Here is a 25,088-nt window from a genome sequence, read left to right as displayed (position 1 = left end):
GCAGAGTTGAAGGGTTATAAGATTAGCTGCCATGTCCCCACTTTTGCTCTTATCCTCATGCTTTCTTCATTTTCCATATAGCCCCAAGGAAGAAAATAAAAATTCTAACACTACACACATATGAGCAAAAGATCCACAAAAGATCCCATTGATTAACTCAACAGAGCTGACTATGAATTGCAATTCTCTCTCTGCTTAAAGAAAGATGTTTATGTCCATTCTACTAAACAGTTACTTTTATCTTTCCAGAATATCACCCTCTTTTATCTGAGAAATGCTCATATGGTTTGGTGGGGAGTGCCACCACCGATCAAGTCCTGTGACCTAAGCTAGTTAGGGTCCTCCTTTGTCAGTTTGAAAACTGAGACTGAGGAAGAAGCTTTCTTGTCTCATTGGTTGGTCACTGAATAATGTGACTGCAAAGCAGCTACAGAGATGGCTGTGTTTTCTGCTGACTGGAGATGGCTGAAAGACAAAGAGGAATGATAAATGGAGAATGAAGAGAGAGAGAGGAAAAGTGAGAGGGAGAGAGAAAGAGCAACACGAACAGTGAGTTTATTGTGTTCCTACTGCTGCCTTCCCTTCCATTCTGTGAATTATTATGTCCAGTGTAATTTAGCTGGTTGTGTATAAATAGAGTGATATAAATAGGGTGGAAATGCTTATGAATAAAATACCCAATGAAAGGTAACTAAGAGCTTGGGTTCCCATAGAATTCTGCAAGTCTGCTTTTAAAATTATTATTATTATTCTATTAATCCAGAACATATCCTCTCATTCAAACAGTGTGTTCAGCCTCTCAGGAAAGCCTGCTCTGACTACATTAATTACAACTTACATACTGACCCCTCACCTCAAATATTTCACTTTATTTTTTCTATAGTATTTATTTCTATATAGTATAATATATGCTCAGTTTAATCTTTTTGTTTATTCTCTGTCTTCATCTTAAACCACCAACTGGAATATGACCTCAATGAGCATGGAGATTTTTGTTCTTTTTATTATTACTTTTTTAAAAATTTATCTTATTAATTATTATTATTATTATTATTATTATTATTATTTTTGTATACCACAATCACTAGAATGGTGCCTGGCACATTTCAGGGACTCAAAACACACATGTCAAGTGAAATAATTAGGTTTTCAACTTGTTAAAGTCTATAATAAAAATTAAAATACTAGAAGGAGCTAATGGAATGCAAGTTTAAGAATAATGCTATTAAATAGAATACCTATTTGTATTTTAGCTATAATTATTTTGTATGTTTGAGCTTAGAGAAAAGCAGATTTAGCAACATGAATTAGTGGAAAGAGACTAGCATTTAGAGTCAGATAAAGCTAGGTCAAATCCTGTGTCTGCTATTTATGAATCTGTGAGATCTTAAGCATGTTCCTAAACTCTGTGAGCCTTATTCTTCTCACCTTTGAAATGTAAAAAGGAATCCTTATCTTGCAGAACAGTCTAGACGTCATCTAAATGTTGCATAGAACTGACTCATGTCAATCTGACTAGACTTGGCCCAAACGCCATCTCCAGGCCTATGATATCTCAGTGCCTTTCCACCCCTTCCTGTGATTTACGATGCCTCACTTCCTTATGGGCTGAATTGTGTCTTCCTCCCACAAATTCATATGTTGAGGCTTTAATATCTGGTACCTCAGAATATGACTGTTTTCGAGATACGGCCTTTAAAGAAGTGATTAATGTAAAATGGGGTCATTAGGGAGGATCCTAATTGATTATTATTGGTGTCCTTCTAAGAAGAGGAGATAAGAACACACACACACACACACACAGAGAGAGAGAGAGAGAGAGAGAGAGAGAGAGACAGACAGAAGTGTGTACACAGAGGAAAGAGCAAGTGAAGACACAACGAGAAGGCAGCCATTTGCAAGCTGAGGAGAGAGGTCTCAGAAGAAATCAAATAAGCTAACACCTTTGACACCTTGATCTTGGACTTGTAACCTCTAGAACTGTGAGAAAATGAATGTCTGTTGTTTAAAACACCCAGTTTGTGGTATTTTCTGATGGCAACTCTAGGAAATTAATACACTTTCTCTAGCTTCTTTCTACTAACAGGCCGTTCCTTCAGTCAGACTATGCCAATTTGGTTAATCCCTAAAATTAAAATAGCAGCTCCTTCCTACATTTCCAGGCAAAATACAGCACTACACAACATTTAGGTGTTATGTTTATTTAGTGAAAATGTGAAGGACTCTAAGGATGAATTGCAGCATGTACAGTTCAGACTTGTGTCATGTAGCAGATGGCCTTGTCCTCTTTTCTCTGCTCACTCTTATGTTTTACATTATAAAGACTGCACTTCTGCAACAGGGCACATTGTTCTGTGTGTGAACCCTGAGGAAGTTTATCTCATGCCCAGTTCTTACTGTTTCTGCCGTGGACGGACCCCTTTGCCAGATTAGCAGATTATCATCAGTAGCCCTGGAACTCAGATGATTACAAATGTGAAGATACTATCCCTTATGTAGGAATCAACATTTACAAGCCATTAGTAATTGCAGCAGTTAGAAAACTGAGTACAAATTTTGAAAAAGCATGATGGAAAATGTAGGGTATAGTCAAGAACACTGGAAATGGAGCCACTGTTCCTTTAGACCATCACAATTTTACTTTAGAAATCATACAAGGTTATCCTCAGTTATAAAATGGGTATGATATAAGTAGCAGCTTCTTAACAATAAATGGAATAATTTATGCAAGTATTTAGTACAGGTCTAAAATATATCAATCCAAGTTCTCTTACTATATTATTATCACATAATGTAATATAAAATTATATATTTGTATTTTAGTGGTATATGATAATAATAGCAATCATGATAATTTTTGTTATCATTTACCTTGTTGTTAATAGAGATACATTAACACTTTCTATGCAGGCTACTCAAAATATAATTAGAAACAGAAATTCCACGTTGGAAGGAACTATAACATTTGTCAAATTTGACTACTCCCATGATGATTTATTGCCTTCTAGATTTTTTTTTTTTTTTTTTACTTTTTTCTCTGGTCATAAATGAGAAGAAGAAAGGCAGTTACTCCCCGGTAAATAAGCAAAATGTGAAAGAGGGAAATGAAGAAAGTTGAAAACAAGATACTGAGGCATAGAATCAGGAGATGGATTTGTCCAGAAACACTTGGCTGCTTTTCCAGAAGTTTGGTAGAAGTAGTGAGCCAAGCACCATTGGTGGGTTAGCGGATTGAACAGGCGAAACTGACGGTGCTGGCATGTAAGAATCCAGACATAATGCAGTAAATATGAGAACAGCAGAATTTCAGAAAGACAACGCCCACTACAAGCTGCATAGCTAAAAGTCTTAATCAAGATTGAACAGAAATCCAGTAAGAAAGAGCCTGAACCCCATAGGCTGGCCTGGCTTATTCCTCTTGTTTCCTACTTTACCAGTCTTTGTATAAGCACCATCACAATTATTCTGCTCATTTCATTTCAATTTCCATTTGTCTCTGGAGTTAAAGGAAACCTGTATTCATGAGCCTCCCTCAGATTTAAGTATATCAGAGACTTTTAAAAGAATGACCTTTTGTCTCTTTTGATGCTTTTGTCAATCTCTGTTTTCTTCTTTCTATATTTAAGATATTCCTCATGGTAAGAATGTTATCTTGTTGGTGCTGTGGCCTTTCAAAATTAGATAACATCTAAGGTATATCTGATATCTTCTACTCTTTTTCACACAGTGATCCTTTATATTCTTAAAAATAACTCCTCATTATTATTTTTATGAGTGCTGAAACCCTCCTTAAGTATAAAATTCAAGGTCATTCTACTAGTTTATAAGAAAACAAATATAGACTAATTGACAGCATAAGATTCTTCTTTAAAATAACAGTCTTTCAATCATCAAAGACTGGGACATGTGGATCTAATTTTTTCCCTTTTGTTAATTCTTTAAAATGTTTATAAGAAGGATATGTACAGAGTCAAGAAGTATTTTTCATGTTCCCAGGCTGATTGCTCTTAGATATTATTTGGTGTCTACCTATTCAAACGTTCCCCAGAACTCTCAAAGATTATGATGTCATTAATGTTTTCTTCATCTTATTTTTGAGTGTTACCAAAGAAGTAAATCATACAGAAAATGTCATCCAAGCTACTAGTTCATCTCATTTATTGAAAAGCTGAATCATTTAAAATCACAAAAGAGAAAATCAAGGATAATTTAAACAACAGGACAGGAAAAGATGAATGAGAAATGAAGAGCAGATTCAAAAAGTATAATTTTGCTATCAGACTGACATCATTTATAAGTCTAAGTCCTTTGGCTTTTTATGCTTCTACAGTTAAGTTAGAACCAAAGAAGAAAACAGATATTTTAAAAATTTCTGATCACCTATTTTCATAGACATCTATTTACTAGTTATTCTATGTCCAATATGGTTACCAGTAGACACATGTAGCTACTTAAATTGAAAGGCTGGGCGCGATGGCTCACGCCTGTAACCCCAGCACTTTGGGAGGCCAACGTGGGTGAATCACGAGGTCAGGAGATCGAGACCATCCTGGCTAACATGGTGAAACCCCGTCTCTACTAAAAATACAAAAAAAAATTAGCCGGGCATGGTGGCGGGCACTTGTAGTCCCAGCTACTTGGTGTGAACTCGGAAGGTGGAGCTTGCAGTGAGCCAAGATGGCACCACTGCACTGCAGCCTGGGCCACAGAGCGAGACTCCGTCTCAAAAAAAAAAAAAAAAAAAGGTCAGGTAGCATGATGCCTCCAGCTTTGTTTTTTTGGCTTACGATTGTCTTGACAATGCAGGCTCTTTTTTGGTTCCATATGAACTTTAAAGTAGTTTTTTCCAATTCTGTGAAGAAAGTCATTGGTAGCTTGCTGGGGATGGCATTGAATCTATAAATTACCTTGGGAAGGATGGCCATTTTCACGATATTGATTCTTCCTATCCATGAGCATCGAATGTTCTTCCATTTGTTTGTGTCCTCTTTTATTTCATTGAGCAGTGGTTTGTAGTTCTCCTTGAAGAGCTCCTTCACATCCCTTGTAAGTTGGATTCCTAGGTATTTTATTCTCTTTGAAGCAATTGTGAATGGGAGTTCACTCATGATTTGGCTCTCTGTTTGTGTGTTATTGGTGTATAAGAATGCTTGTGATTGTTGCACATTGATTGTGTATCCTGAGACTTTGCTGAAGTTGCTTATCAGCTTACGGAGATTTTGGGTTGAGACGATGGGGTTTTCTAAATATACAATCATGTCATCTGCAAACAGGGACAATTTGACTTCCTCTTTTCCTAATTGAATACCCTTTATTTCTTTCTCTTGCCTGATTGCCTTGGCCAGAATTTCCAACACTATGTTGAGTAGGAGTCATGAGAGAGGGCATCCTTGTGCCAGTTTTCAAGGGGAATGCTTCCAATTTTTGCCCATTTAGTATGATATTGGCTGTGGCTTTGTCATAAATAATTCTTATTATTTTGAGATACGTTCCATCAATACCGAATTTATTGAGAGTTTTTAGCATGAAGGGCTTTTGAATTTTGTCAAAGACCTTTTCTGCATCTATTGAGATAATCATGTGGTTTTTGTCTTTGGTTCTGTTTATATGCTGGATTACGTTTATTGATTTGCATATGTTGAACCAGCCTTGCATCCCAGGAATGAAGCCCACTTGATCATGGTGGATAAGCTTTTTGATGTACTGCTGGATTCGGTTTGCCAGTATTTTCTTGAGGATTTTTGCATTGATGTTCATCAGGGATATTGGTCTAAAATTCTCTTTTTTTGTTGTGTCTCTGCCAGGCTTTGGTATCAGGATGATGTTGGCCTCATAAAATGAGTTGGGGAGAATTCCCTCCTTTTCTCTTGATTGGAATAGTTTCAGAAGGAATGGCACCAGCTCTTCCTTGTACCTGTGGTAGAATTCAGCTGTGAATCCATCTGGTCCTGGACGTTTTTTGGTTGGTAGGCTATTAATTATTGCCTCAATTTTAGAGCCTGTTATTGGTCTATTCAGGCATTCAACTTCTTCCTTGTTTCGTCTTGGGAGAGTGTATGTGTCCAGGAATTTATCTATTTCTTCTAGGTTTTCTAGTTTATTTGTGTAGAGGTGTTTATAGTATTCTCTGAGGGTAGTTTGTATTTCTGTGGGGTTGGTGGTGATATCCCCTTTATCATTTTTTATTGCATCTCTTTGATTCTTCTCTCTTTTCTTCTTTATTAGTCTTGCTAGCAGTATATCAATTGTGTTGATCTTTTCAAAAAACCAGTTCCTGGATTCTACCTGACTTCAAACTATACTACAAGGCTATAGCAATCAAAACAGCATGGTACTGGTACCAAAACAGAGATGTAGACCAATGGAACAAAACAGAGCCCTCAGAAATAATACCACACATCTACAGCCATCTGATCTTTGACAAACTTCACAAAAACAAGAAATGGGGAAAGGATTGCCTATTTAATAAATGGTGCTGGGAAAACTGGCTAGCCATAAGTGGAAACCTGAAACTGGATCCCTTCCTTACATCTTATACAAAAATTAATTCAAGATGGATTAGAGACTTATATGTTAGACCTAAAAGCATAAAAACCCTAGAAGAAAACCTAGGCAATACCATTCAGGACATAGGCATGGGCAAGGACTTCAAGTCTAAAATGCCAAAAGCAATGGCAACAAAAGCCAAAATTGACAAATGGGATCTAATTAAACTAAAGAGCTTCTGCACAGCAAAAGAAACTACCATCAGAGTGAACAGGCAATCTACAGAATGGGAGAAAATTGTTACAATCTACTTATCTGACAAATGGCTAATATCCAGAACCTACAAAGAACTCAAACAAATTTCCAAGAAAAAAACAAACAACCCCATCAAAAAGTGGGCAAAGGATATGAACAGACACTTCTCAAAAGAAGACATTTATGCAGCCGACAGACAAATGAAAAAATGCTTATCATCACTAGCCATCAGAGAAATGCAAATCAAAACCACAATGAGATACCATCTCACAGCAGTTAGAATGGCAATCATTAAAAAGTCAGGAAACAACAGGTGCTGGAGAGGATGTGGAGAAACAGGAACACTTTTACACTGTTGGTGGGACTGTAAACTAGTTCAACCATTGTGGAAGACAGTGTGGCGATTCCTCAAGGATCTAGAACTAGAAATACCATTTGACCCAGTCATTCCATTACTGGGTATATACCCAAAGGATTATAAATCATGCTGCTATAAAGACACATGCACACATATGTTTATTGCGACACTGTTCACAATAGCAAAGACTTGGAACCAACCCAAATGTCCATCAATGACAAACTGGGTTAAGAAAATGTGCACATATATACCATGGAATACTATGGAGCCATAAAAAAGGATGAGTTCATGTCCTTTGTAAGGACATGGATGCAGCTGGAAACCATCATTCTCAGCAAACTATCTCAAAAACAGAAAACCAAACACCCATGTTCTCACTCATAGATGGGAATTGAACAATGAGAATACTTGGACATAGGGAGGGGAACATCACACACCAGAGCCTGTTGTGGGGTGAGGGGAGGGGGAAGTGATAGCATTAGGAGATATACCTAATGTAAATGATGAGTTAATGGGTGCAGCACACCAACATGTCACATGTATACATATATAACAAACCTGCACATTGTGCACATGTACCCTAGAACTTAAATATAATAAAAAAATTGAAAATTAAATAAAATTAAATAAAATTTAAAATTCATTTCCTTGGTCATACTGGCTACATTTAAGTGCCCATTAACCACACTGACTCATGAATATCGTATTGGATAGCACAGGGCATAGAGAATTTCCGTTAGCACAGAAAGAGCTATTGGACAGCACTATACTAGCATATATGAAGTCTCCAAGTGTGATGTATAACAGGAGTTTTAACATTACAGACCAACACAATGCTAAATTTGGAAAGAAATCAATCACTACCCAGACAATAAATAGTTAATAGAATAATATAGCAATTTGAATTGTCCTTTGATGAAAATTTTGGTCTCTATATGGCAAACATATTTTTAGCCCATATAACTTACATTTGGTAGTTTCAATAGAATATGTAAAAATGTTTATTAATACAGCAGAATGTTGTACACTAACATATTTGAAACCTTTTCAGATAGAATTATTCAAAGACATCTTATGTGAAACTTAATGTAGAGCTGGTGAGTTTGCAATATTGATAGAGAGCCTCTTCCTGCTCACATGGTGGGCTTCCAGGACTGGTGGTTTCCAGGGTAGCCCTAAGTCATCAGCCCTAAGCAAAGCCTGAGCTATCAAAAATAAATAAATAAATGAATAAGTAAATAAATACCCTTACCAGAGTAGGTGAGAGTAATTTTAAAAATTGAATATTAAGTCCAGTTGTGGTGGCTCACGCCTGTAATCCCAGCACTTTGGGAGGCCAAGGCGGGCGGATCATAAGGTCAGGAGTTTGAGGCCAGCCTGTCCAACATAGTGAAACCCCGTCTCTCCTAAAAATACAAAAAATTAGCTGGGCATGGTGGCAGGCATCTGTAATTGCAGCTACTTGGGAGGCTGAGCAGGAGAAGCGCTTGAACCCCAGAGGCAGAGGTTGCAGTGAGCTGAGATCACACCACTGCACTCCAGCTCAGGCAACAGTGTGAGAGTCTGTCTCAAAAAAAAAAAAAACAAAAACAAAAAAATTAAAGATCAGAACTAAACCTAAGTAAGCAGTGAGGCCCCTCCCTATTCAAATAATATCAAAATACTTTATTATTAATAACTTAGTTAACCTGAACATTTACATTTCATCTGTTAACCAGCACTGCTAAATAGAAAACAACATTCTGGGAAAATAAAATTGGTAATTCCGTCATGACTAAGAACAGTATTAAATTTTGGAAGCAACTCATGCTGTTTACTCTTATGTACCAGAGGTTAAAGATGACTACAAGGGCATTGTTAATATGTTTCTAATCATAAGAATCCCAAAGCAATTAGAAATGCCTTCCTTTCAGGATAACAAAGGAATTTTTGTTACATTCGGTACCATATAATAGAAAAATAGCCACCATGAAAATGAAAATGGCTTATAGAAAATTAATTACTTCATTTTGGTATGCATTTGTCATTCATAATTTATTAGAAACTAATAGTTGTGTGAAATAATGTGTAAAAATTGCTTTATATTTATCAATGGAAGTGATTGGTTCTTAAATTCTTTCTAATTGAAAAAATATTACTAAAGATCAGAATGAAGTATTTTGGGGGCAAAAATTTAAAAATATTAAATAGGTGCATCATATCATCATACTCTTATTTAAAAGCTTTAAAATTCCTTTTCAGCAACCAACATAACACCAAGAAGTGTGGCAGGAATCATTATGGGATATTGTTTTCTTATGTTGTTTTTGTTCTGGTTTTCCTAATTCATTCTCTGTCTAACACAGGTTGAATTAGATAATTTGAATCAGATCAGCTATGATGATGACAACATTTTAAGCTTTCGTTTCTTATGTCCTAACATAGCAATATGAAACACAGAGAAATGATGAACTTTTTATGTCTTCTTCTGAAAAATCTCTGTTCATATCCTTTGCCCACTTTTTGATGGGGTTGTTGTTTTTTGTTTTTGTTTTTTGTTTTTACATTTGTTTAAGTTCCTTGTAGATTCAGGATATTAAACCTTTGTCAGATGGGTAGATTGCAAAAATTTTACCCATTCTGTAGGTTGCCTGTTCACTCTGATACTAGTTTCTTTTGCTATGCAGAAGCTATTTAGTTTAATTAGATAACAGTTGTCAGTTGTGGCTTTTGTTGCTATTGCCTTTAGTGTTTTAGTCATTAAGTCTTTGCCCATGCCTGTGTCCTGAATGGTATTGCCTAGGTTTTCTTCTAGGGTTTTTATGGTTTTGGGTTTTACATTTAAGTCTTTAATCCATCTTGAGTAGTACTATTTGAGAAATACCACTGAGAAATACTATTTGACCCAGCAATCCCATTACTGGATATATAACCAAATCAATATAAATTCTTCTATAAAGACACATGCCCATGGATGTTTATTGCAGCACTATTTGCAATAGCAAAAACATGGAACAACTCAAATGCCCATCAATGATAGACTAGGTAAAGAAAATGTGGGAGCACATATACATCATAGAATACTATGCATCCATAAACAATTAATGAGTTCTTGTCCTTTGCAGGGACATGGATGAAGCTAAAAACCATCATCCTCAGCAAACTAACACAGGAACAGCAAACCAAACACCACATATTCTCACTCTTAAGTGGGAGTTGAACAATTAGAACACGTGGACACAGGGAGGGCAACAACACACACTGTGGCCTGTCGGGGATGGGGGGCAAGGGGAGGGAGAGCATTAAGACAAATACTTAATGCATGCAGGGCTTAAACCCTAGATGATGTCTTCTAAACTTGTCATCTGAAACTTGATCCTCTTCTTAGTCATGACAGCATTAACAATTTTATCTGTCTCTTTCTGGTGGATTGGAGCAGGAAACCACCACGGCACATGTTTACCTGTGTAACAAACCTTCACATTCTGCACTTGTATCCTGGAACTTAAAGTGAAATAAAAATAAAATAAAATAAAATCTTTTGGGGGGAAAAAAAGTAAGTACTAAGTCTAAGTGACTGGTGGGACAACGGAAATAGGGCAAATTCTAAGGAAATACAAGACACGCACTCTTTGCTCTTAAGGACGATATAGTTAAGGAGAACACAATTATCAAGTATTTTTAATGCCACTTAAAGGTGTGAACAAATAAATAAAATAAAATAAAATAAAAGGCACACAGCAGCAACCTCAAGGCACTGTACAGGTAATTGGCATTAAAACAGACCCTTTTAGAAACAACAGCTCTCCTCTTGTGTGGCCAGTCTGCTGGATTTCTATGATTAGAAATATAGTAAGATATGCCTATGCCCTTTTATTCATCTTTAACCTTTTGGTACTTAGAAGTGAAAAACATGAGTTGGCTTCTAAAACTTGATCTTGTTCTTAGTCATGACAGCATTAACAATTTTATCTGTCTCTTTCTGGTGAGTGTGTTAGAAGGTGTTAGAGACATGCCACTGAGTTTTTACATCCTTTGCTTTGGGCTCTATCCTGAAGCAGTAAGGATGCCTACAATATGAAGTACATAAAGCATTAACACATTTAAAATAGATCCATTAGCAAACTACCACTTCATTACTCTAAACTCCAGTTTCATTAGTCATAGTTCTGTTCATTAACTGGGTTGAACAGATTGCTACCTGATTTCTAAGGTGTTAAAAGGCATTTATAAAAATGGGAGTAGAGGGAAACCTACTGACAACTGAATATTTTCAAAAAACACAAAGTTAACATCCTTTCATGTCATACTAGAGAAAAATTGCTAAAATGTTTCAGGATATCTCATTTTAATTATAGCCTAGAAGCAATCTCTAAATAGCCAAATTTTCCTTTGTCCCCACCAGGCACCAAGTTTTATTATTTTTTAATCTAGAGTTTATAATGTACTTTTGTTAATTATATTGCTTCCTTTTTAAACAGGAAATTAATTCAGCTGTTCATGATTAAGAGTCACCTACTTGGAAACCTAAATCACATTAAATAGTGTTCATCACCAAAAATAACTTGTAAAACTATTGAAATTAATTTTCAGTCATTCTTTCCAAAAAAAGGAAAACAGATTTGAAAGTTACGGTAATAAATCTTAATATTCTGTAGGAACTGTGTAGTCTTACTAAAATAGCCGTGTTTGTTAGGAGATAATATCTCACAATTGACAATGTTTGTTTCTCCTAATAAGAAAAGAGTACTGGCTTGTACTGCCCTTGGGTAAAATGTTATATAGAACTCTAGAAGACAAAGGGAATCCAGAATAAAAAGGATAAAGCATGGTAAATTTTGCTGAAGAGATAAAAGTAAAGGCACATATTGTCATTTGCTGCAGATATCAAATAAGGAAACAGTATAACCATCTGCCCTTCCCTCCTCAATACAGCAAATCACTTTTCAAGGACTCCCAGTTTTCATGTGTTTTGCTCATCTCTTGGTAGGAGGCACAATTTGCTATGGAACCTGAACATCCTTGCACTTTCTGGCTGGTTATGCCAAGAATACAATGCCCTAATTACTCTTTACCGGGGTGATTTTTCAGGACTGCTTGCAGCTAGCAACATAAAGAATAGAGTAGCATCTATCCCCAAAGTAAGAGCAGGTTTGCTTCCACTTACTTTAAATTCCATGAGCTCACTATTCCTACCCTGCAATACAACCCACTGAGTGTACAGGCATCTAACCTAGACCCACTTGCATTGCCCTGTGGGATGTGGGGCAAGCCAATATGAAGGTTTGACTTTTAATTTATTGAGAATAATAAAGTCTCTTGTTTTTGACCCAAGAGTTATGTCTTCTGCCGGCATCCATGACACAGTAATAGACTAGCTTATTAACTTAAAGTACATTAAAATCCCAGATATGCATCGTTCTTTACATTTTATATTCTTATGAAACTGCATGTCAATTTAAAGATAAAACACCGATTTTTAAAAATATAATACAAAATTATTAACCCCAAATATTTTTTCATTTTTCTTCAGTATATGTTTTAACAGGTAAAATTCCAAATTGTGTTTGTGTTATTATTGTAAACTTACTGAAATTATTTAAAAAGTCATGAGAATTATATTTTGCCATTAATGATATTAGGCCTTTAGTAAAGCAACTAGAGATTAAATACTAGACAGTGCCAGAGAACTGAGTTTACATTGTAGCCAAGACACTTCCTAGTGGACTGTAGTCTTGTGAAATTATTTCTCATTTTCCTGATCTGTTAAGTAAATGTAAAGATGCAGAACATGCCATATAGCCTTGATTTTGGTTTTTAACAAAATAACTGTATGTGAGTGCTTCACATACTGGCTCTTACTGATCTCCCACTGCATGCTTGTTATATATGATTATGAATGGTGTTCAGTTGAATGAGATATTATTAATTTTATTTTAAAATATATACAACTTCCACAAGTGTCTCTTGAGGTTTGTTATTTGATTTTACTGGGCTGATTGAAAAGTTAGCATTAGCCTCCCCAGAGATTAATTTGTTAATGTAGAATACTGGGTTGCATATGCATGGCTGTCAGAGAATGTCTTATAGTTCCATAGGAACTTTTAATTTCCAAAGAATCTAGATTTCAGAAATATGTAATTTCCAGCCTTCATATTGAGTGTACATATATAAGGGAAAATTGTTTAGCAGCTACAATCGACATAGGAAAGGAAGGTACAGAATAACTTTCTTTTTTAAGAGACTGATTTACTGATTTGTATAGAAAACTCCAAAGATTAAAAAAAAAAAAAAAAAAGAAAGAAAACTCCAAAGATTTAAGTCTATTGCCTAATTACAGAGCTAAACTGTTAGGTTTAATTACCTCAGTGAGGATGTGGACCTTTATGCTCTCATATGGTTTTGAACACATAATGAGTTCCCATGTTGCATCAGTAACAACAACTGCATACTTGGGAGTAACCATTGCCATATTATCCCAAGCCAGCAATCTAGTCACGCTTTCAGTGGGAAAAAAGAGATGGAAAAGACTATTAAAGTATTTCTTATTTTATCAGAAACTCAATTATACAATATCAGAGAGAGAATGTAACAATATCACAGATAGAATGGAACATTTTTAAGAAAAAATACATGGAAAAGTATAAGTAACCTATGGTCAAGAGGCTACACAAGCATTCATAATTTATATCCTAAAGAAATATTAACTATCAAAATATTGGCATTGCACAGTTAGTTTTTGTTTTAGTAATATTTTGTGTTTTAAATTTTTAATTATTACCATGAAGTGCTTTTGTAGTAACAAGAGATCATATATGAAGTAGACATTCTATGCATTTTATGGTCTAAATGAGCTAAGACAGGGACGTGTTTTGAAGAATTAACCACACTTTGTAAAGTAACTTAAATGTTAAGTTCCTATCTGATCTGTTAATTACATTCAATAATATTAAAGGGCAGCATTTGCAAATCGCTTTTGTGCCTAGCATTTTAGTTTTCAGTGACAATTTATTATCTTGACCCTCATAATTAAATTACTTAATTATAGAATCTTTTATGGTTCTTGATTATTATTGCTTTCTTCGCTTTATTTTTCTCTCAATTGTATAAGAATATTTCACATTACTTCCCTTAATTTATGTATTTTATTGTAATACCTGCTGACCTTTTATAGAAAATAAAATCCAAATGAAAATTATGAACAGATGCTAAATCTGTCACAAAGACCTGTTAATTTTTAAACTCTTTACGGAAAATGTGGGTATATAACAGAGTCAGGATGACATTTCATATCATTTAAGTTTCTACATGATTTTCTGCTAGAAGCCACAGTAACTTTCCGGTACCACAAGACACTTTCGTTCTCTTTAGTTGACAAAAACATGTCAATTTCACAGTTTCTAATATTAGCATTACTTTGAACCTTAGGAAATTACCAACATTTGACAATTTTTGACTTACAAAAATGGCAATTTCCTGTGGTCCTAATTGACTTTTTAAATAGGTAAAGAAAAACTACCTATTGAGTCCTATACTCACTACCTGGGTGATAGGACTATTTATACCCCAAACCTCAGCATAATGCAGTATACTCATGTAACAAACATGCATAGGTACCCCCTTAATCTAGAATAAAAGTTGAAATGATTTTTAAAAATTATCTGAACTGTCAGTGATGTCATATAATAGTTTCAAAACACATTTATTTTCTAAATATGTGGTGAGATGTTTCTAAACTGTTTTTATGTGATGATTCCCTTTTCTGAGTTACAAGCAATCTTCAAATATCTTAGACTCCGTAAACTAGTGCTGATTAGAAAAGCTCCATCTACAGGTAGTTTAACATATATTCTGTTTATGTTTCCATTGTTTTTCTTTTTGGAACTTTTTGATTCTGTGTCTATGGGGTAGTAATGCACGTAAAAGAAGAGCCGGAAATTTTCACAGGTCTCCGTTAAAGAAGAAGAACAACAACAACAAAAAACATTGGCATGGGGATTTAATAAGGCCTTTAAAGAAATAATATCTTTTGTGTAAATTCAAGACTGATTTTTTTAAGTGGGGTCTTTCTGTACAAAATATATTTATTACAGCTGACCTTGTGCCCTCATTTCCTAGAGGGGAAGTAGTGCTTGGAACATTGTGTTCACGTAGAGCTTTCTGTAAATTAAGTTTCTCTTCTCAGTGGACACTGTGCACAATGGTGGTTATTATGGTTGCCATGTATATGTTGATGACTACCAGAGCCATATCTCTAGCTCAAACTGTCTAAGCTTCAAACCCGTATATCCAGCTGCCTGAAACCAACTCTTAATGGTATCACGGTTACCTGTTCCTATCCTAATGACCTGGCAAGAAAACACTTAATGCTTTTTGTAAGAAAATACCATCAGCCAAAGCTTTCACAAATTTCCTTACACCATATCAACAGTTCAGTGAAAAGCCATAAGAATGTTGAAAACAATTAACAAATCAATAAAAACTACGAGGAAAAAAATAGTCATGGGTAATTCAGATGTTAGAGTTATCGTTCAGGGACTTCACAGTAACTATGATAACATGTTCAAGAAAATAGTGGGAAAATGGAGCCTACTCTAAAAAGCCCTGGTAATTTTTATTTTTGAGTCAAATAAAATATATAAAATGTTGATCTAAATTTGTCGTTCTGCCACCTGGAACCCTTCAATGGCTCTTTGCCTACTAGATACAGATAAACCCTTTATCAAGTTATAGAAAACAATTCAGACCTGACCCCTTCTGCTCTTTAGTCCAACTCCCTACTGTTTCTTAGACATTTTGTGCTTTAGTTAGATCCAGCTACTAGCAGCTCACAAAACACAATTTGTTTTCATAATGCCATGCATTCACACTTGGTGCACCTGGAAATGGAATGCTCTCATTTACCTGCTTGTCCACCTGAAAAACATTTATTTATCCTGAAACACCAATCTCAAAAAATACATTTTTGGAGAAATTCTCCTTGAAATCCTCAGACCTATTTAGCCATTCCTCCAGTGTGCTTCCATAGCACCTGTTACATACTCTTAGAGTGCTTTCTTTGGTATTTCAATTGCATATACATTTGTTGATATCTTCTAGTAACCAAGAGCAGAGGTGATTCATACTGGCTCACAAGATTTCTTGTAAAATTTGTAGGAATTTTGTAAATTGATTGTTAAACACAGTCATTATTAAAAATTAAATTACATAACTTAGAATTAAATAGATTATATTGAAGATAAACATTTACAGACTCATCAGTATCTATTTTGTTAGAATCATTGCTCTTTTGGTTATTTATGTCTAGTGTATCTGTTTGGTGGAAATAACATATAATGGTGTGTTACTGTTCACCTCTTCCCAAATCTGTTTTCAGTGGTAACATGGTGATAGCTTAAAATCAGCTATAATAAGAGTTTTTACACTACAGATATTGGCAAACGCTAAAAGCCAGGACTTGACTTTTTGTTTTATTCGTTATCTAGATGTAAGAAAACTATGGAAAAAATGTTAATAATGCAGATTTCATTTAAAAGTTAGTTATCCCTATAGCCTTAACATTGTAAATGGAACACAAAATTGAGGAAATATTCTTCCAGCATGTCAAAACCATTGTCTAATTCAGAACACTTTATTTATTTGAAAGTGTATTATGCCTGTAGCCTTTACATTGTAAACGGAACACAAAATTGAGGAAATACTGTTCCAGTATGTCAAAACCATTGTGTAATTCAGAGCACAGTTGCTCCTATCATTAAGAAACAAGTAAAATTCTGACATGTATATTTGAGATTTCACTTTCATTTTACTGGTCAACATAAATAAAAATGTCAAATGACAGTCATGTCAGAACCCTGCATGTTTATCAATAACATTGACATCATTGCTGAATCAGATAATAAGCAAGCATTTATCTGTGCTGTGAGGTATTGGGATTCTATTGTGGCAATACAATTATAAAAACTTAGAGTGGATTTTGCAAAAAAATTTGCAAGTCACACTGAAGTTATATGTTTATAGAATTTATAATAAATTCTTTATTTATAAATCCTGTGCTTTATGTCAGTAATTAATTTGTATGTATATGTGCATATACACACATGTGCATACAATTTTTTGGAGAGGTAGTTATTAAGCGTTTACCAGAACTACACCTGATAAGAACATCTCAAAGATAGGATTTATGTCTGAATCTTCTCTTCTGTTTAATGCCTGGATAATAGGTAATTCAGTGGTTAATGTAACATCTGATGAATTACTATTATGTTAAGCTCATATGCAGAGCCAGTATTAGATTTGACAACCCAAAATTGGAAATCGTAGTTCAATAATAAGTGTTTAAGTCAATGACCTCATTAATTTGAGAAATTAGTAGGCATATTAAAGACAAAAAAAAATGTATTTTCCAGGGTAGAGTTGACAAGGGCTCATTTTGTAAAGATATGTGTTTATGGTAACACGTATCTGTCCTGTATGCTGTTTGCCCAATACCCAAATGCATAAAGTGGTCTGTAATTCATAGCAAGCTACAAAGAAATTGCCTTCTTTCATTATAGCTCAGGTCTTCATTTTAGACCCACACTTCACATTGTGCCTTAAGTATATTGTAGAGGACTTAGCAAATACTCAGAAAGCAGTCAAGATTATGTTTCACAAGGATCCTGTAAGGTCTTGTCTTGTTTGACTCAAAGAATAGAAAACTAAAGAATTTATAACTTCACAGATAGAAATCTTAGAAGAGATATTTTTCATGACCATGTTCCAGAGAGGAATGAATCATATTTCCTTGAGTATTTTCTTTTTTGTGGGAGATATCAAATCATCTGTCTACAGCTAAAAGAAAGTAAAGTTAAAATTGTTAATTTATTTAGAAGGTTTTCTTTTCCTGGACGCATCGGATGTGCTTTTTGTACTTGAGGAAATTCTACATTGGAACTCTGATAACTTAAGTACCATAAAGTAGTATTTTTTTAGTAGAAATATACTAATAAGCCAGGACATAATAAGACAGTAATTTCTTCAAACAGCAAAAACAATGAAGCAAAAATGGAAAAAGTATCATTTCAGAATTTTTGATATTTTATGTTTTGATTTCTTAATTGAATATTCATATTCAACTTAAATCTCATGCAGATACTGACTGGCTTTTTAGGGAGCATGTCTATTTTAGTGATTTATCTTAGACCATCATCAGCACAATGCATATTTTTGCTTGTCTTAAGAAAACCACATAAATATGGTTTCCTAGAACTATGGTTTTCTTTTTCTATAACTTTATTGGTCTGAATAAAAACTGTATTATGTAAAGCATTCCATGTTCTATCTTTACTCTTCCCTACGTCTTATGAGTTTCCACATCTGGGAATCTTATTCGGATTCAGGATTTGAATGCAGACAGAATAACGCCGGAGCCCATGCCTTTTATGGCTCTGCGGTTGTCTCTCCCTGCCCTAGCTGCTAGAACACTCTTGCTTTTTTCTCACTTCTTCAGAAACCCACCTACTACTTCCTTAGTGCTAGCATTAGGAAAACGATCTGATTTATGCAATAAGAATATACCAATGAATAACTTACAGTCTGTTTTTAACATTTAGGATGCAGTGTTGGCATCTTAAACATTGCGATGCTTTTCATTTTGTGATGGTTGTCTAATGATAGTTTACCGTTTTGCAGTGCTATACATTTACATACATACATATATATTTATAAATATTTATATACATACACATTTCTTAATAAAATGATAGTTTTAAAAATACATCAAGTATTAGAAAAATATCCCCATTTACTGTCCCTTTTACAGTAAGTACAGATATTTGGAGAACATTGCACTATATATGCTTTATGAAATTTTAGGTTAACAGGAAAGATTTCCATCTACTCTGTGGATTTTCTGTGTAACATTTAAAGAAGTAAAAGAGTAAGTGAGGGAGTAAAATCAAATAATCTTCCTGGGCCAAATAGTAAAGATATTCTTCATAAATAGAGACAATAGCTCTGTGTATTTATTATTTGAAACAATTATCTTTTAGTGGTGATTAATTTATGTTAATCCATATCTACAGTGGATAAGAATAGTCTCCTTTGGCTAATTTAACAATTCAATATATATTTGTTAAATTACCATTCTATGTAATAAACTATGCTAAGTACTACAATATATCAAAAAGGTTATAAACTATGATATAGTCCTTGCTTTTCAGAAGCTTCAATTCTAAAAAGAGAGAAAATTATAGAAAATAAATACAGTATATGTTTAGGTATTTTAAGAACAATGAGACAAAACAACAGGCTATTGGAATTTGGAGAACTAAGTGTTAATAATATGTGGTTAGTAGAAAGAGGAAAAGATTTCTGAAGATGATATTATGTAAAATGACCTTGAGGAATCAGTAGCATTTCAACAGATGGAAATGGGGGAAGCATAGGGATTTCAGAAGCCCTGGAGCCCTGAAGACAAGTACCTACTGCCATCCCTGGTTCTCGTACCTCCCTGCTCAGAAATAGAAACACAAAAATAAAGTGGAACAGAACAAACAAATTAAAACTGCCTTGCCTCCTGTTGGAAGCTAGAGATCTTGAGTCCTGAGTGAGAAATAAAGGTGAGTGAAGCCATATTTCTATAATCTTGGTGAAGGACTAAAAGCCCGATTCCTAAAAATAAGTTTGCACCCCTTGGAGCACCTGTGGATGTCCTCACAACTGACCAGGTGGATCCTCAGGATAGAGTGCTGGACTGCCCTGACTCTTGCAGCTCCGGAAAGCTCCAATTATGATATTAACCCTTGTCCCGCCACAAAGGAGATGAGACCTTGGGCTAAGAATAGCATGCTTAAACTATACCTGAGAACACAAAACATCCACTCCACATCCTAACAGTTGTGTGTGTGTGTGTGTGTGTGTGTGTGAAGTAACATAAAAATAATAAGAGATATCATATAGGACAAAAAAGTAAATTTACTATGCCAACCCAGAAGACTCAATCTCACTAGTAAGGGTTCTAAAAAAAAAAAAAAAGAAAAGAAAAAAGGAAGAAAGAAAAAAATATGGAGAGACAGTTTCCACAACTGAAGAATATAAGCCTCTAGATTGAAAGAGCTCATTGAGCACCCAACACAATGAATGAAAAGAAACACACACACAACCATTCAGGTTGTTAAATTCAGTTCTATTATTTCCCTTACTTATCTTCCCAAAGTAATTTCATCATAACTTTTTATTAGTCAATATTAATATTATATACACAAAGGCATTGCATGCTATAATTTCAGAACACCAGAGATAAAATTGTAAAAGCATCCAGAAGAAATAAAAAAGAGACAAAACAAATCTAGGTCACGTGTAAGTAATCGGACTTCTCAACTTTAACATGGAATAGTAAAAAGTATTGTACCAAAGCTCTCAAAATTCTGATTAAAAGTCATTTTTTTCAGCCTAGACTTCTCCACCCAACCAATTAAGTATGAGACAACAATGTAAAAATTTCTAGTAACATAAATGTACAATACAATATCACATATGTAACATTCTTTCAAAAATATTAAATCAATGTAATTATGAGAATAATCAGACAAATACAGAATGTGGGGTGGTGTACAAAACAGTTGGTTTGGACCACTCAAAAAAGTGGGAAGCAATAAAAGGTTGGAGAACTATGCTAGCTCTAAAAACATTAAACAGATATAATCATCAAAGGCAATTCAAAATTCTTTATTGGGTTCTGATTTTTTAAAAATAGCTATGCAAGATTAAAATAGCTATAAAATTCATAAATGCGGCCGGGCGCGGTGGCTCAAGCCTGTAATCCCAGCACTTTGGGAGGCCGAGACGGGCGGATCACGAGGTCACGAGATCGAGACCATCCTGGCTAACACGGTGAAACCCCGTCTCTACTACAAAATACAAAAAAACTAGCCGGGCGAGGTGGCGGGCGCCTGTAGTCCCAGCTACTCGGGAGGCTGAGGCAGGAGAATGGCGTGAACCCGGGAGGCGGAGCTTGCAGTGAGCTGAGATCCGGCCACTGCACTCCAGCCTGGGCGACAGAGCGAGACTCCGTCTCAAAAAAAAAAAAAAAAAAAAAATCATAAATGCTTGGGACAATTGTAGACATTTAACTAGGGACTTCACAGTAATGTGAAATTATTGTGATTTTTAAGGAGTAATAATATTATATTTATGTAGAAGAATGTCCCTACACTCAGGAGATAAAAGCTGAAGTATTTGGGGATAAAATATCATGTTTCTGGAACTAATTTGCAAATGGTTTCTTTAAAAAATGTATATATAAGGTAACACAAATAAGACAAAATGTCAATAATTGTTGAATCTAGGTGAAGGGTAGATGAGTTTCCATTGACCTCTTGTTCCAACTTTTGTATAATTGAAATTTATCACCAAAAAAATAAAAACAGAAAAGCTACAGTGAGTAGGGGGGCAGTGTAAAGCTAAGCAAAAAAGAATCAAAATATTTTTCTCCAAAATGTCTCTTAATAGAGGTTATTGAAAGAGATGTTTCAGCCAGAAATTAAAGCAAGGAAAAGATGGAATCTGGCCAAAGGAAATTCAATACCAACAATAGTGAAAGAGGCCTTAGGAAAACACCTTGGCCTTCAGGCCTAGAAATTCATCAATGTGGACCAGAGTGCAATGACACGGTTCTTCCAGTCATAGTCTCCATGTTACACATAAAAACATTATGGATGAGCTGATGTCTTTGAATCTTAGAAATATTACTGCTAGTTTAATATGACCATTGGGACAACTGATGGAGGCATTTCTAAATATTTGGAAAACCAAGAAAATAATAAGATGAATGAATAATTATCAACTTTGGAAGAAAGGAAAAGGTGTATGAAAATAAAAACAGAATTATATTAAATAATTCATGTCATAAGAGGATACAATTATGTATTGTCACTCAATAATATTAATATTGACTAATAAAAAATTATGGCCGGGTGCGGTGGCTCAAGCCTGTAATCCCAGCACTTTGGGAGGCCGAGACGGGCGGATCACGAGGTCAGGAGATCGAGACCATCCTGGTTAATATGGTGAAACCCCGTCTCTACTAAAAAAAAAAGAACAAAAAAAAAAAAAAAAAACCAGCCGGGCAAGGTGGCGGGCGCCTGTAGACCCAGCTACTTGGGAGGCTGAGGCAGGAGAATGGCGTGAACCCGGGAGGCAGAGCTTGTAGTGAGCTGAGATCTGGCCACTGCACTCCAGCCTGGGCGATAGAGCGAAACTCCGTCTCAAAAAAAAATTTTAAAAAAAATAAAAATAAAAAATTATGATGAAACTATATTGGGAAGATAAGTAAGGGAAATAATAGAACTAAATTTAACAACCTGAATGGACAGTCAATAGAAAATGACAAAATTTATAAATCCAACAACAATCACTTAGCTGTATTACTTAATAACACAAAAATAAATACTAAAATAATCAATGAAAATACTGAAAGAGAGCTGAAGGTTAAAGGAGAACAAGACAAGGAACTACTATTTTGGGACATAAACTTGTTTGTATTATTTCTAAATAATCTGCATGTAATTACTTTATAAATACTAAAATTAACTGTAGAACATTAAAACTTCATATGTAAATAATAGCATTATATAAAGGTTAAACCACATGAAAATGAAGAAATAAATAAAATTTTTAGAAGTTTGTTAAGTTGATAAATATATTAGTCTTTTCATTAAATGAACTTAAAAGTGTTAGCCAAGGTTAATGTCAAAGATTTCACATGTAGGTATTTTCTACTGAAACTCTTGAACACGATGAAGAGAGATTTGTAAGCCTCCAGAAATGAAAAGAATTTATGAAGTGGTAGGGTAGGGTGGAGAGTGGAATTGTATTCCAGGGAAAGAGATGCACCAGCACCAGGCACAGAAAACCTGAAGGTTTTTCCAGAAGTAGGGAATAATCGAGATGGATGGTTAGTGTTTAAAATTAATGACCACAAAGAGAAACAAAACTAAATCATTCAGAGTGACTGATAACTGGAGTGTATAATTACTAGCTTGTTTGAACATGCTGCTATGACAAATCTGCATTAGCTTGTTAGTGTAATTTACTCGAGTAATAAATCTCATCACATAACATTATTTTACTTATTAGATTTAAAAATCATATAATGTACACAGGTACACAAAGTCTTTTTTTTTCTTTTTTTTTTTGAGACAGAGTTTCACTCTTGTTGCCCAGGCTGGAGTGCAATGGCACAATCTCAGCTCACTGCAACCTCTGCCTCCCAGGTTCAAGTGATTCCCCTGCCTTAGCCTCCTGAGTGACTGGGATTACAGGCGTACACCACCATGCCTGGCTAAATTTTTTTGTATTTTTTAGTAGAGATGGGGTTTCGCCATGTTGGCCAGGCTGGTCTCGAACTCCTGACCTCAGCTGATCTGTCCACCTTGGCCTCGCCAAGTGCTGGGATTACAGGCGTGAGCCACCAGGCCCAACCACAAAGTCTTTATTTCACTTATTCTTTCCTTTTTTCTTCCCTCTTTTTTTCTTTTATTTATTTATTTTAATCAGCAATGACTCCATAATTTTTACTGAAAGCTGACTACAATTTAAGGATCCTGTAGTTTATAGTTTCTGTCTTAATTGTGATTATTAAAAGGAGAAGAAAAAACTCCTAGTGGGGTAGTAACAAACATGTTAACACCACCATTAGGTTATCACAGTTGTTCTTGTATACCCAAATAGAAAAACTTATTTTGAATTTCTTAGTCATTATTATTGATGAAAATTGTAAATAAGTCTTAGATAAGTATTGCTGCTTCAGTGATATGCTGAGTTTAATAAACATTAATACCTGATCAATGAAATATTATTTAAGATTATTTGAGAATTATTAATCTAGTAAAATGTGATATGTGGTTACTTACCCAACATAAAATCTAAACCAAGATCACATTGTGTAAAATTGTGCTAACTGAAAATAGATAAAGTTAATCAAATTGATTGCTAACAGGTGTTTCTACCACTTTTTGTCTCAGGGTTATGATGATGGCTACGGGGGTGAATATGATGACCAGACCTATGAAGCTTATGATAACAGCTATGCGACCCAAACACAAAGGTAAGGCATTTGCTATCTAAAGCAGCCTTCTCTGAATTATCTCTTATCAATTTTGTTTCTTGAATCTGAATGTCAATTATATCATGTGAGGATTTCTAGTAGTGTTTTTCTCCATTATCTCTCTGAATTATTAAGTTGCTTACCAGACTGTGAGAGGTAAACTATAATAACCTTGCAACTGCAAACAAAGAAATAGTAGTGTGTCATTCTGAGACTAGATGATCATGGTAACCAATCAACTCATTAAATAAGCTTGCATTTAACTAAATGTTATTTTTAGATTTTTAAAAAAGACAATAATAAAAGTAAGGCACTTGTTCAATGTAGCTTTTTTTTCCTAAAATGTCATATTGATTTGTAAAGATAATAAAATGTCATTGGTACTCTGGAAAGAGGGAAATTCTTGAAACATCTTAGGGAATCAAGAATTCCTTTGCTTTCTTGATAGATCTCATATTGATTGGTGAATATATCTCTTTAGATTGACCCAAAATTTGGGATATAAATGATTGTTTACTTCTTCAAAGTCAGATTTATTGAGATGTTATTTACATATAATGAAATTTGCCCATTTAGAATATAGTTGTATATGTTTGGCAGATGCAAACTACTGTGTAACGACCACCGAAGTTAAGATATAGAGCATTTTAGCATCCAAAAATGCTTCTTCATGGCCCTTTGTAGTCAACTTCTCCCTCATCCTCAGGCTCTGGAAACCAACTATCTGTTTTTCGTTACCACAGTTTTACCTTCTCTAGAACGTCTTGTAAGAAGAAGCAAAACAATAATGTAATGTTTGAGTCTGGCTTTTATTTTTGTTAACTATGAATAAAATAGATGTAAAACAAATGCATTTTTAGAAAATTCAATCACCCACAGGTTTTCTTCTTTAAAATGTTATAAATTTCATAGGAAAATACA

At 34.7% G+C, this 25,088-nt stretch overlaps 1 protein-coding gene across 12 annotated transcripts in view; it reads left to right on the top strand.

Moving 5' to 3' along the window:
- The window catches only part of KHDRBS2 (KH RNA binding domain containing, signal transduction associated 2), a 631,237-nt gene that overhangs the window by 509,766 nt on the left and 96,383 nt on the right, over positions 1-25,088 (top strand). For all 12 annotated transcript variants that reach the window (XM_017957975.3, XM_017957976.3, XM_017957970.3 and 9 more), the window contains exon 7: positions 24,085-24,167. In XM_017957975.3, the coding sequence (XP_017813464.2) occupies positions 24,085-24,167 (83 nt within the window). The remainder of the gene's footprint in view (positions 1-24,084; positions 24,168-25,088) is intronic.

This window comes from Papio anubis, chromosome 6, assembly GCF_008728515.1.
Source record: "Papio anubis isolate 15944 chromosome 6, Panubis1.0, whole genome shotgun sequence".
Taxonomy (NCBI): Eukaryota; Metazoa; Chordata; class Mammalia; order Primates; family Cercopithecidae; genus Papio; species Papio anubis.
Note: the sequence above shows the minus strand (reverse complement) of the source record. Positions and strands in the feature narration are given on the sequence as shown.